Source organism: Geospiza fortis, unplaced genomic scaffold (assembly GCF_000277835.1).
Source record: "Geospiza fortis unplaced genomic scaffold, GeoFor_1.0 scaffold285, whole genome shotgun sequence".
Lineage (NCBI taxonomy): Eukaryota > Metazoa > Chordata > Aves > Passeriformes > Thraupidae > Geospiza > Geospiza fortis.
The window spans coordinates 721,935-741,588 of NW_005054403.1; the positions used below are offsets into that span (position 1 = coordinate 721,935).

The window sequence follows — 19,654 nt, forward strand, 5'->3', positions numbered from 1 at the left end:
TGCTGGAGCCCAGCAGGGATCAGGGCTCGGTGTGTGCAGGATGCTGGAGCCCAGCAGGGATCAGGGCTCGGTGTGTGCGGGGTGTTGGAGCCCTGCTGGCCCTGCTGGGGCCGCAATGTCACCTGCAGGAGAAACAGGCTGAGCATTCGGCCCAGCGCAGCTTTAGGTGCCAGAGTCCCTGGATGGGCACCGCGCTGTTTGTCCCCAGGCTGGGCTGTCTGTCCCCAGGCCAGCCTGGCTGCCGGTGTCTGAGGGTGGACACAGACGTGCGGGTGTCCCGGCGGTGCTTGCCTGCTGGCACAGCTCCCGCGGGCCATTTAAGGCCTGTTAGAGATAAAGGCGCTGTTTGCACAGCACCGGGTCCCGTGGGGCCTGCCCAGCGTGGCGATGGAAAAAGCCCCGGGGGAAAATCAACAAAAGCAATCACGAAGCGTGTTGTGGGCAGGGGGGCTCTGCTTGCCGAGGGGACCTGGGGACCGGCCATAGCTGCAGCAGGGCCACCACTGCCCCCGGCACAGGGGCAAGGAGCGATGGGGAGAACACCACGGATGTGGCAGCTTCCCCAAATGCTCCTCCTTACGGAGGCTGGTGCAACCTGATGTGAGTCACCTCAGCCGCCTGGCACGATTTTCAGGGCTGGGATGTAAAAATAGCTTCAGTTAATAATATAGCAAGGTACAAACGAGCACCCGATGGGCACAGAGGCGCTGCAATGCTTTTTCCAATGTTTCGACCCTCTGTATTGCTCACAGGCTGTTACCTAATTCTGCTCCTGATGCTGTCTAATGCGGTGCTCAGGGAAAAGAAGGCCTTTCAGAAAGCGTGATAAAGCCAGTGCCACCCGTTCCAGCCATGCCTTTCATTTTTGTGACTTTTTGGGGCTATTCTGCGGCTCCAGCCTTATTTTTCTGGGGGGTTAAGATAGTTTCCTTTCCTCTACCCCATAACTCACAGGTGCAGATGGGAAGCATGTGACTATCTGTGCAAAAGGAGCCATTGTGCCCAGAAAGCACTGCTGCATCATGGGGACATTGCTCTCTGCTGGGAGGAGAGAAAATAATTTTACCTCTCTAAGCACCATTAAACTGAGATGTTGCTTACAGAGATGAGACAAAAAATCAACTATTTTCCAGGTGAAGCTTCTAGGACACCTATATAATAAAGTAAATAAATAAAAAGATTTAACATTTTCCACATACATTTCCTGTAATGATAAGTTTGTGCAAACTTATTCCAGTAAATGGAATGACTGACATTTATTCTGTGTTATATATTTTTTTTTCATATTTATAATGTGCTTTCTCATGCTTGTATACATGTCATTAATTCCCACACTAAAAAATGACTTGTTTCTCTGACTTTATGGTCAGGATAGTGAATGTAATTCCTCAGAGTTACTGTATTGAACATAGACTTTGGCAGTGTTACTTCTGCCCACGCTTATCTGCCTCCTGTCTTTCTCCTGTTTAACCACATTCCTAATGACTACAATTTTTCTGAGAAACACAGTTACCTGTTCCTGTCATTAAAATGCCAGCAGCTGGGTTTCTTTGCTATTGATTGCCCCTTTTCCCAAGTATCCTTAAGCTGTGACTGCTGCTTTTTCCGACTTCCATCTCAGGAAACCCCATCCTGGCACCCCAGGCTACCTCTGCCAGCTCTTTTCTTTCTGTCCCAAACCTGGACTAGTTCCTGGAGTATCATTCCCCTTCATCCTGCTCAGCAGCAGGTGCCAAGTGGAGACATCTCAGGACCTGGGCTCCAGCCCAGCCTCACCAGCACAGGTTCCCTGGCACAAAATCATGCCCTGGATCTTGTCCCAAGCCCTGGTCCCTAAATCCTGTGCTGTGGGACACCATTTGTGCATGGCAGTGCTCTGGACACACCACACATCAGGGTGGGATGAAGGGATGGGAAAGGCACATGCCTTATCTCTCTGCCTCACACAAACACAGATAATAATTTATTTCACTGAACTGATGGTTTGCTGAAGGTCCTAGGGGGCAGTAAATAGAACTCTTTCCTTTTTACTGTTTTGGGGTTTTTGTCAGTCCTGTGCTTTTAAAACAACAGCCCCTGGCAGCTGTGCAGGCCTTATGACTGTCCCTTGAATTGCAGCAATTGGTTCTGTCTGACCTACAATTACCAATTATCTTTGTAACTTTCCTTGAAGGCAAACATGCTTGCTATAAAAGCATACTGCCCATCACATTTTTAGACTATTGGCAGCCAGCTTTCCTCTTCATTTCCTTTGTAGGACAGGGCCTGTCACAGCTGTAAACACACCAATATATCAATTACTATGTTTTGAGGCCAACTGCAGGCAAGGGCATCTTTCATTTGCCCTCCTCTCCCAAGGCCAGGGGTTATCAGGCTGCACTGCCCAGGCAGGGCATTTGGTTGTCCACTGCTGTGCTTACTTCATACCAAGTTTGCTGCTCTCCTGTGCCATGGTTGGGTGGCTGAGCCCCTTTGGGAGTGAGCCCGTAGCAGTTAACCTCTCCTAGCTGAAAAAGGGGAAGCTGAACTCCTGTTTGAGGGGTTTAAATCAGCAGGTTATGCAGTGAGGAGTGGAGGGGGCTGGGACAGCTAGAGGGGCAGCATTCCAGCACCTGTGCCTTGGCACTGCCTTTGCACTGCTGTGTGTTGTGGGACCGACCCAATAAAACATTGGAAAAAGTTTGTCATTGCATTGAAAAAAAAGGGCTTTTGTGCTTGAAATTCCCACCCTTGCTTGATTTGCAGTGGTGTCCCCTAGCAGATGAGGCTAAAAGCCCTCAAAGCCACTCTTGTAGCTCAGGAGCAGGCACCACTGGCTGAGTGCTGCCACCCACAAAAGGCTGGGTCACCTGGGGAGGAGGATTTATTCTGGGTGCTTGAATTGATGCTACCATACACCCACCCACCTGGAATCTATTCCATTTGTGCCCGTTGTTCACTCACAGGGGTTGAGTTTCCAGCTGCATGTGTCAATGGCATATTCAATTTTGATCTTGGCTCTCAAAGGGGGGGACTGAGGAGGCCTATTGAAGGGCTCAGCATGGTCACACAGCAATATCCTACACCATCCTGGTAACTCACATCCCCTTTCCCCACCCCAGGCATGCAGTGCTTAAGAACAGGCCTCACTCACCACACCAGTCATGGAACATAACTTAGGTTAATGACTCCATGATCCAGAAAAAGCGTTTTCCAACCCCTTTTCCAGGCTAAAGTACATTAAACCACCATAAGAAAAACCAAAAAAACCACAAAAGTTTTCTCCTCAAAAATCAGTCTTTTAAAGATGAAAATCAAGTGGTTAAGCGGATGGGAGGAGCTGAGCCTGTAGCCCTGTGAGCCAGGGATTGCTGGGCAATGGGAACACACAGCAGGCTGTGATGGCTGGGCAGCCTTCCCGGATCTCAGGGTAAGGAAGTTATTGCAGCTGGTGCTCCTGGAGCACCTGTCCTGCTTGGAAAGGACACCCCTCTGTGGGCCAGGGGGGCAGGAGAGGCACCTGCCAGCCTGGATCTCATGCCCCAGGTACCAGTGGCTCTCCTGCACTGGCATCCAACAACACAGGGCAGGCAGGAGAGGCAAGCACTGCATTACTTTATTGACAAATATGGTCCAGTTTTGGTAGGTGATAAAATTCGGGTTTCTCTTGTATTGACAGACAGCATTAACATCAATCACTTTCACACGGGTTTAAGTCAAACCTCTTTGCCTCATGTGGCACAGCACAGGGGTGGCTCTGGATTTGCCCCTCTGCCTTGGTTTTCTGACTGCTCGGTGGAGTCCCAGGGCTTGGCTTGGTAACATTTGTGCTGGGGCAGGTGTAGTGCAGTGCAGTGCTGTGTGGGACCCCCAGCCTACACTTTCCAAGATCTCTGGAGATGTACAAGCATGTTTTCCTCATGAGCATGCTGGGCTGTGGGTGATCCCTGCCTCCTTCTTGGGCCTGACTAGAAGCCACAACTTTTGATTGTAGACTGGCATTTACTTCTTCTGCCAGGGCCAGTGCCAGTGCCATGGGTTAATGTGGTAAGTTCCTGATGCCAGAAATGCCACTCTGGGACACTGAAGCACAGGAGACCATGCCTGTGTTAGAGAAAGGAATTTTTAAAAATTTATCATTTTGCTTTTGAAGGTCTTTCTTTTAGACTCTGGATACATTTAGACTCATTTTGACACCCAAGGAGCAGTTGCATTTCAGTAATAAACCAAGCTTTGTATACAGTTTATATTTCAGCTGATTATAATTGCTCTGTGTTTGTGAGTCTTTTGAGATGAAACTTGCTATAGTAATGTAGGATGTAAATTCCCAGCATTAGCTGCAGCTTCCTAGGTTCAGCAAAGTGACAGTGTATGAATGAATAAATCATAACTAGATTTCAGTGAATAATTCAGAGTCTAATTCATTTGGTGAAAAAAAGTCGTCTTTTCATATTCACAGTACTTCTGGAGATGGCAGGTTTCTCATGGCTCCTGTATGCAAGCTTTTACCTGCTCAATCACTTTTTCCTTACTGGCTTGTAGATTGTCTACATCTCTGAAAAGCTGATGTTTGACATTTGATTTGTGTTGATGAGTTATCAGAAGTCATGGGATTATTTTTTTAAATGATTTTATTTTCATAGCTGTTTGGGAAATATCCTACCAGTCTAAAAGCTATTAACATACTCTGCTTTGGACTTCACTGTGAAGCAAGAAGAGCCATTTCAGTAAGGAAAAAGCCTCATAAAAAAGCCATTGCTCAGTAAGAGGCAGGAGATAAAACAGGTCAGATGTTGCAAAAATAGCAGTCTCTTCCTCCACAGCCACAATTACTGGTTTTCCCTAAGAAAGGAAAAAAAGGTAGTCTTGTCTGTAAAACGGATTAGGAAGGCCTATTTACATTTCTTTTTTCTCCATCACATCCAGAGGAAGTGATCTCAGACCAGCACCTTGTGAGATACCCTATCTCCTCCAAAGACCTTTGGGATCTGCAGTGGCACCAGGGTAGGATTTGACCCTTGAAGCCCATCAGCTTAAACATTTAAGGGGAAAATGTGACAGGAAAAGTGTGGAGCAGAAAGACAGAAAAAATGGATATGAGCAAAATTAGCTGTGAAACAGAGACTGAGGGGTCCAGCATGTGTTTGCCTCAGGGTGATTCAGGTGTAACTGATCAGGAAGAGGAGATGCCAAAGGCATCTGAAGGAAAACCCTATGGAGGAGTAGCGCAGACATGAGCACATGCAGTGCCCTGCTCCTTCCCATGTTCTCTTGCCTTCTCCTGGCAATCAGCTTGGGGAAATGTGGTAGATCCATCAGTCCTTCCTCTATTTATTTGTCTCTATCTCAGGAGTAAATGTTTATTGTATTTTCTGATGTTTGCTTACAGCATTTTTGTTTCTGATCTCTCTCTTTCTTCCCTCCACGCCCACTCCCCAGCTGTGATGGCCCTCTCCCCAGGAGAGGTAAGTCTCTCTGGATGGTTCAGCTGCCTGGTGAATGCTGGGGGTCTGACACTGCCCAGCCCTGGTGCCTTGGGGCAGAAGGAAGGTTGGCACCTGGGCCTCCAAGCTCAGGCACATGCTCTGACCTCTGAAGCCAAGGGGATCCAAGTTGTTCTGTGCTTTGGGTTGAGCTGGCAGCAGGAAAGGGTCTCAGACAAGGTGCAGCAGTCCAGACAGGCACAAGCATTTATCTAAGGTTCAGAATTCAGATATGGCCTTGTGACACTATTGTTGATGACTGTGTAGATTTATTACTTGTTTTTTACCTTTCATTTAGGATGAGAGACTGGAGCTGTGGCACAGCAAGGCTTGCAAATGCGACTGCCAAGGAGGCCCCAACTCGGTGTGGTCCAGCGGGACTAACGGCTTGGAGTGCATGCCAGGTAACAGAGGGACCCTGCAGCTGTGCTTGGTGCCCTCAGCAGCTTCCCCTTGGCACCTGGCATTGCAGAGCTGGCACCTTCCAAATCCAGCTGCCAATGAGGTGGTGGAGCTGAACCACTGTGAGATGAGGGGTGACCCTGCACCATCAGGCAGAGGCAGCCCCCATGCCTGGGCCTTGGGAGGTCACCCTGCTGGCCCATGCTGACCAGGGACAGTGGGCATTTGTCTTTGTCCCTCTGGAGCCCTTGGTGCTGGTGCTTCCAGAAGCCAGCTGGGGCAGCTCCTGCCATGTGTAGGATTTGCTGTAGGAAACCTTTTGTACCATGTAGGCTCATTCTCCCATGCTGCAGTTTAGCTTGTGAAATCTTCTAGACTCTCCAGGGATCAAGAAAAACAGTTTATTCCTTCTTTGCAGCATATTTTTAAATAGGGAAGGGAAGGGAAGGGAAGGGAAGGGAAGGGAAGGGAAGGGAAGGGAAGGGAAGGGAAGGTGGCAGGTTTGGTTGATCTGTTCATGGCCAAGGAACATATGGGCAAGGAGCTGAGCTGGGGTTCCTGGCCAGGGCAGGTGTGAGGGGGTGTTTCTCACATTAGCATTATGTAGCTGAGTAATGAAGGCATTTCCCTTGTTTTCCTGAATGAGGAACGTTTCCACTGTAACTTCCAGCTGTCACTGCCCCCAGAGAGGGGCTCTGCATTCTCCTTGCCCAGCCCAGCTCAGCCCAGCCCAGCCAGTGTGATGTGGCCTGGTGTTCCCTGCTGCCCAGGGACAGTTTGCAGAGCAGCCATGCAGAGCTGCCTCTGGCATGGCTGAAGGGAGCAGACAGCCTCACAAACACTGCATGACTTTTCTCTGGCTTGGCAGAACAGTGTTCAATGGTTCAGCTGCTTTGGCTGGGCAGGCACCAGGCATCTGTTTTGGCAGGTCCCTGTGCATGGCACAAATGGACTCAGCAGAAGGTGACCTGCTAATTGCATTACAGTTGTGTGGTTGTGGATTAGTGTTGCTAAAAGTAAAGTTGGGTGGTGTTCGAGATAAGCCTGACGAGTAGTAAACACACAGGCCACCCTCTTGCACAAGGGGAGCAAGGCTTTTAACATGGTGGAAAAGCATGATGTTTCCATGCCTGGAGGAAGGTGGCACAGTGGCTATATGTTTTCATGGAGCAAAACATGTTAATGAGGTTCCAACTGAGCAAGATATGTTAATGAGCTATTGAGGCATGCAATATTGACCTAGTAGAGCTTGCTAATGAGACATCGACCCCGTCTCATTCACAGCAGTGCTGGGGAGTTGCACCGGGGAGGCCACAGTCATGCTGGGCTTTGGACACCCACTGATGCTCCCCACATGTTGATTGCTTTTGGCACAGGGCACCACGGTGGTTGTTGAGGCACTGATAAGGCAAGGAAACCTCTCACCCCCAAGTGAACTGCAGAGAGCTTTGCTTGCTCCTTTTTGCTGAGACCCGTGAAACAGACTATGCTAAACTGGAGAAAGGGACAGAATTACTTCAGGGGACTCCAGAGGCTCCACAGGCTGCAAAATCAGAAAATGCTGCCCATAATATAGATGGTTGCCTAGGAAGTCCCTATGTGACACTTGAGTGCCTTCATTCTGTGTATCTTGATACACAATGATAACCTGATCACATAAAAAAAGATCATAACAAAAACCCCTGCAGCTAGGTCCAGGTAGCATGCAGGTGCTCAGCCTCACTAAAGTCTTGCCTTCCAGAGCACTGTGTGGTGACCCACCACAGAAAGTTTTAATGAGGAGTGAGTATTTCTTTCTCCAGTTGTTTTGTAGCCAGTGGTAGTCATGTTGAATTTCTCACTATTGCAGAAGACAGTTGTGGGGGCAGGATTGTTACCCTGAAGATCTGCAGTCAAACACTGAGATGGAAATCCCTGAGCCAGGGATGATCCCTCAGCAGGGCTGAGCATGACACCTCGCTGGCACCAGAGCACCTGCAAGTTTTCCACAAGGCAAGGCCACCTCCAGATGCAGAGAAATGCAGATCTGAGGGTGCTTGTGGAGGGATGACCTGAGCTGGCTCAGCAATTTTGCCATGCAAGTAGAGCCATAAATCAGACAGTCATTGGAGGAGCAGAAGGAGGTAAAGCCCAGCAAGAAAAGAAGTGCCCTGCATTACTGAAGGCAAAAAGCTGACAGCCTGGAGGCTGGACCCAGGTTGATGCAACCAGTCAGGCTCTTCCACATGCTTACAAGAGGGAGATTCAGACTGCAACATCTGAATAAAACCTTTCCTCCAAAGTGTTGCAGTCAGAACAAGTCTAGTAAGTCTGAGAGAGAAAGAAGAGCTAAAAATTAACACGAGTGAAGGTTAGAAATGAAGACCCTGTGGCCCCAGGGCAGGTTGTGGTGTAGGATAAGAGCATTCCCAGCAATCTAATCAGGGAGAAGAGAGAGCAATGAAGCCCCAGGAGGTGTTCCCAATATGTGTGCAAACACACCCAGAAAACAGAGCCACTTCTGTCCCTTTAGTGTTTTTCCCTTGTTCTGCAGAGTGTCCCTACCACAAGCCCCTGGGCTTTGAGTCTGGTGCCGTCACCCCAGACCAGATCAGCTGCTCCAACCCCGAGCAGTACACGGGCTGGTACTCCTCCTGGACAGCCAACAAGGCCCGCCTCAACGGCCAAGGCTTCGGGTGAGTTCAGAAATGCCCCCCTGAGGGGTCCTGGGGCTGTGGGGGCTGGGGAGCCCTGGCTGTGTGGGACAGGAGGCTCTGCCTGGGAGGGCATGGTGAAGGACAGAGCAGGGTGGTGTCCCCCCAGGTGTGCGTGGCTCTCCAAGTACCAGGACACTGCACAGTGGCTGCAGATCGACCTCAAGGAGGTGAAGGTGATTTCGGGGATCCTGACCCAAGGGCGCTGTGATGCTGACGAGTGGATGACCAAGTACAGCGTGCAGTACCGCACCGACGAGAACCTCAACTGGGTCTACTACAAGGACCAGACCGGGAACAACCGGGTCAGTGACCTTGGCTCTTTGGCCACTGGTGGAAGGGTGGCATGCTTGGTGACAACAGGTCTCAGAGGAAGGTGCATCAAAAGGGGATCCTGTGGGAGCAGCAGGGTGGGTCTCGGTGCTCACTCTGCATCAGGGAGCAGCACAGAGAGGGGCCTGAAGTGAGAGTGTGTCATGCTGACCAGTGCAGAAGGACAAAATACATTATTTATGTTTGCTAATGATCATACTGGAGTCCAGATTAAGCTCAGAGGCATTAACTGGCCTTGCAGAGGAGGCAGCAACTCCATGATAAAACCCCTTTCTCAGCTGTGGCCGCACAACCCAGCCATGCTTCAGCACTGCACAGGGACTTCTGTTATTGCCACGTCCAGGTAATGTGTGTCATCCTGGTGCAGAAAAAGCCCTCAGACAAATCTGCAACTAGTCAAGTCATGACCCACCAAACCATTCTCACGCTGCACTTCTTACTGGTTGACTTGAAACAAAAAACTGCAATGGGGAGATATTAGAGTTGCCTCTGATCCCTGTGCAGTCCAGCTGGGTTGGGGAATGCCACAGCTGCTGCCTCCCAGGTGTCCTCAATGCCCATCTATGGGAATGGCCCTGTCCTAGCATAAGAGGCTTTGCTGGCTTTGCTGAAGCTCCTGCAGCCCTGGGGAGATGCTGAGCTTTCCCAAAACACAGGTCATGGCAGCAGATGTGACACCCAGGCCAAGGAATGGGGAAAGGGACCTCACATATATTTTTTTGTCTATAATGGCTTTTGTAGGAGCCTGGCTCATGAACTCCAAAGAGCCAAAGTCAATCATGCTCACTCCAAACAAGCAAGGAGTTGTCCAAGGAAGACAAATGAGAAAGAATGGGATGAGATTTTCTGGCCTAACTGTAAAAAGTGCAGGACTGATGGGGGAAAACGGCCTACTAAGAAAACTGAATCAGTGTGACAAACACTGTCCACATCAGGCTATTTTTAAATTCTTTTGTTTTGAGGGTGGAGGGGAAGGAGCCTCCTCCTCCTCTGCTCTGCACAGGCACCCCAAAGTCACGAGACAGGATTTCCAGCCCCCTAACCACCCACCCCTGCCTTGACAGGTTTTCTATGGCAACTCGGACCGCTCGTCCTCGGTGCAGAACCTGCTGCGGCCGCCCATCGTGGCGCGCTACATCCGCCTGATCCCGCTGGGCTGGCACGTGCGCATCGCCATCCGCATGGAGCTCCTCGAGTGCCTGGGCAAGTGCGGCTGAGCGACGGGTCTGCCTGCCCTGCCCTGCCCAGCCCCTCTCCTGTGTGGAAAAACCCAGCCTGCAAGGGAAGGGCTGTCTTGAATAAAATGTTACTTCACACCCTGCCTGGTGATAGAGCTGATGGGGGTTGTGGGACACACACTGGGGAAGGGAAAGGTTCAGGGCCATAGCTTGGATCCTGTGAGATGCAAGCGAGATCCTGTGAGATGCAGTGCTTCTGGCCCTGGGTGTTAGGCCTCCTGTGTGGAAAAACCCAGCCTGCAAGGGAAGGGCTGTCTTGAATAAAATGTTACTTCACACCCTGCCTGGTGATAGAGCTGATGGGGGTTGTGGGACACACACTGGGGAAGGGAAAGGTTCAGGGCCATAGCTTGGATCCTGTGAGATGCAAGCGAGATCCTGTGAGATGCAGTGCTTCTGGCCCTGGGTGTTAGGCTGGCTGGGGAAACGATCATCACAATGTGCTATGAACACTGGAATACATGCAGATGAGGTCCACAGGCAGGGCTTGGATTCTCTTCGGGATGTATTGTTGTATGCCAGGACAGACATCTCACCCTCATCCCTGAGACGGGGCTGGGGCCTCATCTGGCCTATCCCTGGTACGAGGGCCCCCATCTGAATATCACGCTCTCAAATCACCTCATGTTTGCCTGTATCAGGAGCCCTCTGGCCTGAGCTGCTGTGCCTGGTTTTGGGACAGACATCGGTGCCTTGTGTTCTCTCTGGTTTTGCACTGGCACATCTTGCGGACCCCAGCACTTTGCTCCCTGTGGATGTTTGGGCACAGATACAGGGACTCACTCTTCTTAACTGTTTGATCTCCATAGCCCAATCTCCAGCGGGTGTTTAGCATCCAAGGAATTTGGGGCATGTGGATAATGAACCCACCTCCTGAGGTGACAGCCCAATCACTAAGGTTCATGTCCCTGCCTCAGCCCAACACAGCCCAGGTGGGACCTGCAGCCCCCACAGCTCCCATGAGGGAGGGTTGTGGGGAGCTCTGGAGTGACAGCTTTGGTTTGCCTTCCCACACACCTGCAGCTCAAGCCTGGCAGGCACCAGAGGCCTTTTCCCTATTTTCCAACAATCTGTGCAACCATCCCAAAGACCCACAGCAACAGAACCTGAACTGTGTCAGGGAAGAGAGGAGAGGCATGAAGACAGTGGCACTGAGGCAGCCCGTCTGCCTCTCCTGTCCTCTCCTTATCCCTATGGACAGAGAGGTGAATGCTCAGTGTGTAGGGTAGGAGTACAGATATGACTAAAACCAAATGACATGTGACCAAAAACATGAGAAAAGCTTTTGGATGGCTGTCCAATTCATCACATTCATTTGTGAGAGCAGATATTTCTGCCTTGTTTTATTCCTATATGTAGAGGCAAATAATAGTTCTCAGGGAAATAAGCTCTTCTGGCAAGTCTGAAAGCTGCTCCACTAACCAACAGTATGAAGTCTATAGAGATGTAAAAAAGACCAATTCCCATCTGCTGAGATGATTGCTATACACCAGCACTCCCTTGCTTCCCTCCCACCTCCTCATCCATGGGTGGGATTTTTGCCTATCCACAAATTGGTCTAGGGACACATTTTCTCAGTAAGAAATCACTGTATGGGTCCCTTAATGCTGAACAGTCAAGGCAAGCTCTGCTGAGAGGATCCACTGAGCTCGTGGCACTTCCTCAGCAGCCAAGCTGTGGGACCAGCATGGTGTAGCAGCCTCCCTGGAGGCACTGCACATCCAGCACCAGGGAGACAAGGGCTCCCCAGCAGCCATCACAGCTCTTGTCTTCCTAACATCAACACTGAAAGCTGAAGCATTTCCAGGCCCTGAAGGCAGTTGCCAACATGTTAAGACAGAGCTCTCCCTGCCCTAAAAGCAGCACAGGCAGCTCTGCTCTGTGATGGATGGTGATGGGGGAAGGAGCCTTGGTGCTGATGTTTTCCTGCATGACTGAAGAGTGGAGGGGGGCTGCGAGGGGCAGAAGGACAAGCTGGTGAGTATTTGTATCACCCCAAAGCTTGACTGTAGCTAGTTAAAGCCTTGTCTGTGACTGGCCTCTGACAAGCTCCTGTGCACAGTCCAGAGTTTTTAACTTGTCTGGTTTTGGAAATGCACCCGATGGCAAAGGCCAGAAGCTCCTGTGAGATTTGGAAGAGCTGGCAGGCTTAATGCAAAGCCTGAATGGATGGACCACATACCATTATACACCAAGGCACCACTCTAAATTATGTATCTTCACATGACTGAGCCTACAGAGAGGATATAATAAAACCTTGGAGGAAAAAAAAAATTTCTAGGTAGAAAGGACCTGTGCTATCACTCTTCCAGCCTCCCATCTTCAAAGAAATCACTAGACCTTTGTCTAGATTGAAATGTATGGCAATATGTAAGATGGAACATAGTGCATTTCACAGTTCATTTGCCTCTTGCCTTGCCCTGTCCTTTGTCTGCAGTTCACCTCTCCACTTGCACAGGGAAGGGACTTTTGACTTACAACTAAATGGCTCCTGCTAAAGCAGGAGTTTCTGTTCTGATCCTTGCCATGCAGCTCACTTGCTAATTGACCTCTAGAAATTCACTTAACCTCTGCCTCTTATATAAAGAGTGCTGAGAGGCTTAATTAATTAAGTGGTCCTAAAATGCTTTTAGAATTGCATTTGACTTCTGCATAAATTCAGCATGTTGGAGTAACAGTGTGACTGAGACCATCATGAAAGTGAGACAGTGCCAGCTGAAGTATAATTACATAAATACAAAAGCTTTTCCTCATAATCATAGAATCACAGAATGGTTTGGGTTGGAAGGAACCTTAAATATCATTTAGTTCCTATCTCCCTGCCATGGGCAGGGGCATCTTCCACTAGATCAGGTTTCTCAGAGCCCCATCCAACCTGGTCTTGAACACCTCCAGGGATGGGGAGTCCACAACTTCTCTGGGCATTTTGTCCCAGTGCCTCACCACCCTCACAGTAAAGAATTTCTTCGTAATATCTAATCTAAAGCTGCCCTCCTTTAGCTTAGAGCCAATCCCCCTTGTCCTATAACTACATGTGCTTGTGAAAGTCCCTCTCCAGCCCTATTGCAGCCTCCTGTAGGTACTGGAAGGTGCTATAAGATCTCACCAGGGCCTTCTCTTCCAGGCCTAAATCTCTCAGCCTGTTTTCATAGGGGAGGTGTGCCAGCCCTGTGAACATATTAGTGACCCTCCTCTGGACATGCTCCAATAGGTTCCCATCTTTCTTGCATTGGGGGCCCCAGACCTGGGCACAGTACTCCAGGTGGAGTCTCACTAGAGCAGAGCAGAGCAGAGCAGAGCAGAGCAGAGCAGAGCAGAGGGAATCCCCTCCCTCACTCTGCTGCCCACACTGCTTTCGATACAGCCCAGGACACAATCGGCCTTCTGGGCTGGAGTTACACTTTGTTGTCTCATGCTGAACTTTTCATCCACCAGCAGCCCCAAGTCCTTCCCCTCAGGGGTGCTCTTGCTCTGTCCCTCCTCCAATCTGTATTTCTTGTGACTTTCTTGACCCACATGCAGGATCTCGCACTTGGCTTTGTTGAACTTCATGGGGTTTGCACAGGCCCAGCTCCCTGCTCAGCTCCCTCTGGATGGGTTTCCTTCCCTCCTGCATGTCAACCACACAACAGGGGCTGGTGAGAGCACACCCAATCCCACTGCCAAAGATGTTAAACAATCCTGCAGAGATAGGGAGACCAATGTATGGCTTTGCAGCCGCATAAAACACAAGGGGTTTGAAACAGGAAGTAGGACCAAGCACGGCTTTCAGCTTTATGGCCTGGATTTTTAGGATGGGATGTGTAGAGAGAAGTGAGGGAACAAACGGTGCTGAGAAGTTTGTACCCAATCTAAGGTACCTGATCAGAGACTGCCTCAGGCCTCCAGACCAGCCATTTAATTTGTAAGTCAACAGTCCCTTTATCTTAATGGAATGCAGGAATTATCCCTTCACTTCCATCCAGAGAAAAATGTCCACTCTGCCCTCCATCCCAAGGGGGTTTAAAACTGACTACACTGGGGATACCACATCAAGGTGCTCAACCTCTTCAAGGAGATGGCCACTCCAGTTTCTAGGGCTCTTCAGGGAGTACAGAAAAGGGGTTACTAAACTAGATTGTTGGAAGAGTAAGAGCCAAGTAAGGTTTTAAGAGTTAAGCTAAGTCCCCAGAGCACTGGACACCTCAAGGAAATGCATTTCAACCCCATTTCTGGATGGAAATATCAAAATGGTGGACTGCTTTTCCTGGTGGAAGTTGAAGCCATTAGCTCAGGCTGGAAGTTTCCCTCTTGGGGAGGTGATGGGCACAGCTCAGTGCAGGCACTGGCAGCAGCCTGGTCTCACCAAGCCTGTGGTTGCTGCACAACCCATCAGGCAGCTGTTTCAGAGGGATCTAACAGACTGCGAGTCCTGGCTTTCAGCAAATCTTGCTGGAGCTCAGAGGGAAAGAAGGGAGACCCAGGAAAAATGGTTCCTATTTAGTTTGTTTCCAATTATCGCAAAAAATGAGAGACTAGCAGGGAAATATTTAAAGTTTTTTTAAAGCTGCACACAGTAACAAAAAAACCTCATAGCCAGGATACATTAAAGAGGAAGCCATCAAAAACTCTTATTGCTGACACCTCAACTCCTCAACATTTGCCTAGAAATGTCTCAGTTTACATGTCACAATGACAAAATGTCATCATGACACTTCTCCTGTGTTGAAGACTCTGGGCTGGAAACTTTCAGGGCCTTTTAATTTCTGGTGGTGCCTGCTAAGGGGCTTGGTGGGTTGGTACTGTTCAAAAAAGAGAACAGCAGACATTCTTGCCCTGAAAGGAAGAATCCATCCTGCAATGAGATTAGAGGAATGGTGGGCAACAAGGTGCTTCAGAGACGTTGCCCTGTGTAGGAAACATCAGGCTTGTGGACAGACACAAGTGGCCTCTCAGACTGGGGAGTCAGCCAGGACCTGGCAGTGACCCACTGGGCACAGGAGTTCTGGTTCTGGTCCATTCCACTCACATGAGCCAAGCTAACATAGGGAGAGGTGCTCTCGAAGAGACGTGTCAGGAATAACATCAGCTGTTGAACAGTGCCAGGGTTCTAGTGCAAAATCTGCATTTTTATTAAAGACATATTTTGGAAGGCCCATTCAAAAATACATTGTGCTCAGTAAAAATTAACCATTTCCATGCTGATAATTAAGGTTACCACAGGATTTTTTTTTTCTCTTTTAGAATATTTACAGCAACAATAGAAATTGTACAGAAGTAAAGAATGGAATACATGCTCAAAAAAAATTTGGTAAGGTGTACCAACAACATGATACAAAGGGTTGTATACAAACACTTTACAAATGGTTTATTAACTTGCATGAAGTCATCCTTAAATATTCAACACATTTTAAAATCAATTTGTATTTCAGGATTAAAAAGGCTAACACCACAACATATCCCTTCCACAACAGAAAGCACGGTAGATTTAAAAGTTTGTGCGCTTTAGATTTCTAAAAGCTGTTAAGAACATCAGGGAATCTTATCCATAAATTTATACGTTTTGAAAGCTGCCTCCCCAGCCTGTTAATCTGTACTGGCAGATAGTGAAAAAAAATCCTAAATTTATTTTTTTTTTCTTCCAAATGTCACAAATTTAAAATGAAACATTCCACAGTGGAGACCTAAGCAGTCCTGGAATTCCTTATCAGATTAACCAGATTTTAAGATGCCTGCATAGAATTTCCAAAAAAAAATTATGGTTTCTGGAAAGATTTTAGTTTATTGGTCCATATAATCCAAATATAAACTTACTTCTTTCAATTAGTCAAATCCTTCAGTAGTATAAGATGTGCACTAGCAAAAAAAAAAAAAAAAAAAAAAAAAAGGAAGGTCGAGAGAGTTCCCTATGCTTAAAGTTTTGCCTTGTAACTACAGACTTAAAAACTGCCACTGGATTTACATGTCAGGAGTTTACACCCAGAGGTTCATATCCTATAGGAAAATTGAACAGCAGCTTCCACCTTGTGCTATGAACATGCTTTATCTTTATGCTAATGGAAAGCTCTGACAACAGCTACTTCACAACACAGCATTTCCACGCCTGTACAATTAAGATGCCACCTTGCATTTCTCAGAACAGATCCAGAGAAACAACGCCCTGTGAAAACAGAGACCTGGTGGAAGGAAAAGCCTGGTAGGCAGTGAGTTTTGGTGGGGGCACAATGAGGTAAGGTATCTCACCCAGATGTAATGGAAAATTAAAATGAAGGAAATCCTGAGCAAGTCTAAGGATAGCTGTTTGAGTAAAACAGCAAATAGGGTGGAGTAGTAGATAAGGCCTCTAACTCCCTGAAAATCTGCACTAGAGAAACAACAAAGAACAAGGCAACTGCAATATTTGAGAACCACAAGGGGAAGGCCAAGGGAAGACTGCAAAGCAGTGCAAAGGATGGCACTAGGATCTAGAGAGAGAGAGCTCAGATGGCTTGGAGGTTTCAGAAGTATTTCAGATGAAGGCCCAACAATATTTTATTACATGGTTGCTAACAGTACCTAGAGGAAGAATCTTTTTAGATGTCTCTTCCAAATTTGGAGTCAACAATAAGCTCAGAATAAACAAACTCAACCTTAACCACATTCTGCAAGAGAGAGGAGGTAGATTGACTTGCAGAGAAGACAAGAGATGTGTAGTCATTCTTAGACTAAGACACAAATTCCATGTTCAGGCTCATGGACCATGGTTCAAGAGTCACTTTTGCCCAGCTGCACATTTTGTTATGTTCTAAAAGAGCCTAAGAAGCAATCTGATTTGGTGGAATGAAAGCATCCAAACATAGTGGGGCCAGTTCCTCTCATACTTCACATGCATCTTCCACAAACCCCAGCTTTTGCACCAAACAACTGGTGCACACAAGGTCACAAATCTGTATCCAAGCAGAACTCAGAACAAGTAAAATGCAGACCTAATCCGTCAGATATACCTGTGCTGTCTCATGTGGTAGTTGTTAAGACACTCCACTGAGAGAACAGATGACCTAATGCAGCTTTTTTCTTACAGTTGAAAGAGGATCTCCTATAAAATCTGCTTTGCTAATTTTAATGGAATTTGCTTTGTGGTAGCAAAATGAGGAATCTTCTGTTTCAGTACAACATTCAGTACAGCACAAGCCTTCACTTGCCTGCTGAGCCTGAGCATTGATGCACTGCTGCTGCTTGACCATTTGAAAAAGGTGCCAACATCTAGAACTTCCAAGTTTTGTTATATTAAAAGGGTTTACTCAAATCACCCCTTTTAAAAAAAGGCCAGAATTTAAATGGCTTTTTTCCTCATTCATTACAAACCCAGTTAAGGAATGGTTAATATCATGATACCATTAGAAAGAGCTGTGTTGGGAAAGGCACCTGTTCTTAAATAGTGTCTTGATTTGAAGGTTATTCAAAAATGGTTACATAGGGCACATCACCTTTCCAACCATCTCCTGTGGCACTCCTCTTTCAAATGGTGGGCCTACTAACATGAACAACAGCCTAGATGCATTGTTTGTGATATTACTCTATTAACAGATGTAGTATGCATGCTAGCTGGAATGGAAAAAGTAAACATTCATTGCCACCTCACAATTTGCAGTATATCATATATGGCTATCCTTTTCACACTCTTTGTGTGACTGGGATGCAAATATTCTCCCAGCTCTACTCTGACAGTGATCAACACATACAGAATTAATTACATGCAAGCATTTTGAAGCATGTCTCACTAACAAATCATTACAAGACAACAAAAAAAAAGAAACATGAATAAAACCCCCAGTACTTCTAGAGCACAGCTCCTCTTTAAAGTGGCTAGGTTTTGCCTTAGCTACCTAGGTCACAACAGTGCTTTCAGAGCTGTATAATCTGTATTCCCATAGGTTCCCTGTGTTCTTATATGGAGATCTGCAGAATTGTTAAGGATTCATAGTTTTTTCTGAGTGAACCTAGGAGTCTACTCAGCTAACACTTCATCTTTTTTGAAGAAAAAAAGAAAAGGCTGGTATGTAGCTTTTTAAACAAGTGAGACTGATCTCCTGAGAGATCTAACTGCAATGACAAGGAAGGGGAAGAGCCTACCACAGGCCACTGTTTCCTGAAGAGTCTTGGTCCCAGAAACAAGTTGGTGTGGTAGAGAGAAAGGTGACAAGCCAAAAGATGATCTGAGGATGCCTCATGAACTTGGAAGTTTGAAGCCTGCTTTAATATTGACCTAAAAGAACAAGTGGTGTTTGGGGAATGTTTTAGGAGACAAATCTGAGATCATTGACTTCCTGCCAAGAACTCTGCCCAGTGCTCTCCTGCAACCTCTCAGAGGGGCAACGAAGCTTGGACTGCCATAAACAGAGCAAAAAGCAGAGAATAGGTCAAAGGGACTGCTCTCTGTGGCCAGGTCTGTTGAAAACAGATGTTGTTCTAAGTAAATACATTTACATTGAAGTTTAAAACAACAGCTTAGACACTTACACAATTTCAGTTAGGATGACCTTAAGGTGCTTTTTTTCAGTTAAAAAGAGCTCAAGAGCTATAACTAAAACATACAGACAAGTTTAGGCAGCTTGATTTCTGCAAAATTACTACAGTTAATTTCTGAAACATAGTTTCTTTTTTATTCACATCATCAGTGATGCCATAAGGCAAAAGATTGCCAAAGAATAAAATACAGTTAAACTAGGATCGTTTATACTAAATAAATCTATAGAGCATGTAGTACAGGACTCACAGACCAGTGCAAAGGAAAGCTCACGCTTACAAGAGAGTTTGTTCTGTAATTCTCTTCCTCTTTATTAAGTCAGAACATCAAGACTCCTTTGAAAATCTCAACAAAATTACATTAGCCATATTCTAAATATTGGGAAGCTAGACCAAGTTAAAAATACAGAATTCATCCCAGCATCAGCTGGCCGAGCTACTGGAACTTCTTTCCAACAGAAGAAAGAATATACTACATACATTCAACACAATTTAGTATTCAACTGAAAGATACTACAGTTTGTTGAATTCAAGAGGAAAATGCAGTATGAAGTAGAAACAAGTTTCTGTAAATAATGGGCCACCAAATACTCAAACATTCCTTGGGTCACCTTTGAAGATTTGCTAACTACTTTAAACAGCTATATGTACAGTCAGGGATCACCCTGATTTAACTTAATGGGTACAGAGAAAAAAAAATCCTTTAGAAACATTTTTCCTCGCTAGAAATCGTAACAACCACATATAGCCCAGTACCATCATCCCCAGCATGAAGATCTTACCAGCAAGCTAAAAACCTTGCAGAGGCAAAAGGATACATATCCACAAAGCACAGGAGAGTCTAGCCTGAACGTTCCCTGTGAGACTGAATGCACAATCATCAAGGTTGGAAGAAATCTTTAGGATCATCCAGTCCAACCATCAACCACCCCAGTCACCTCCAAACCACATCCCCAAGTGCCACATCCAGATGCTCTCAAACACTTCCAGAGTCGGTGACTGCACCGCATCCCTGGACAACTTATTCCAATGCCTGAACACT

The 19,654-nt window shown here is 47.1% G+C and overlaps 1 protein-coding gene across 1 annotated transcript in view; it reads left to right on the plus strand.

Annotated features, from left to right (window-relative positions):
• RS1 (retinoschisin 1) overlaps positions 1–10,112 on the plus strand; it is a 13,162-nt gene extending 3,050 nt beyond the window's left edge. The window contains exons 2-6 of the mRNA XM_005426153.2: positions 5,419–5,444; positions 5,761–5,866; positions 8,398–8,539; positions 8,667–8,862; positions 9,955–10,112. Of these exons, the coding sequence (XP_005426210.1) occupies positions 5,419–5,444; positions 5,761–5,866; positions 8,398–8,539; positions 8,667–8,862; positions 9,955–10,107 (623 nt within the window). The 3' untranslated portion in view covers positions 10,108–10,112. The remainder of the gene's footprint in view (positions 1–5,418; positions 5,445–5,760; positions 5,867–8,397; positions 8,540–8,666; positions 8,863–9,954) is intronic.
• The last annotated feature ends 9,542 nt before the right edge of the window (positions 10,113–19,654 follow it).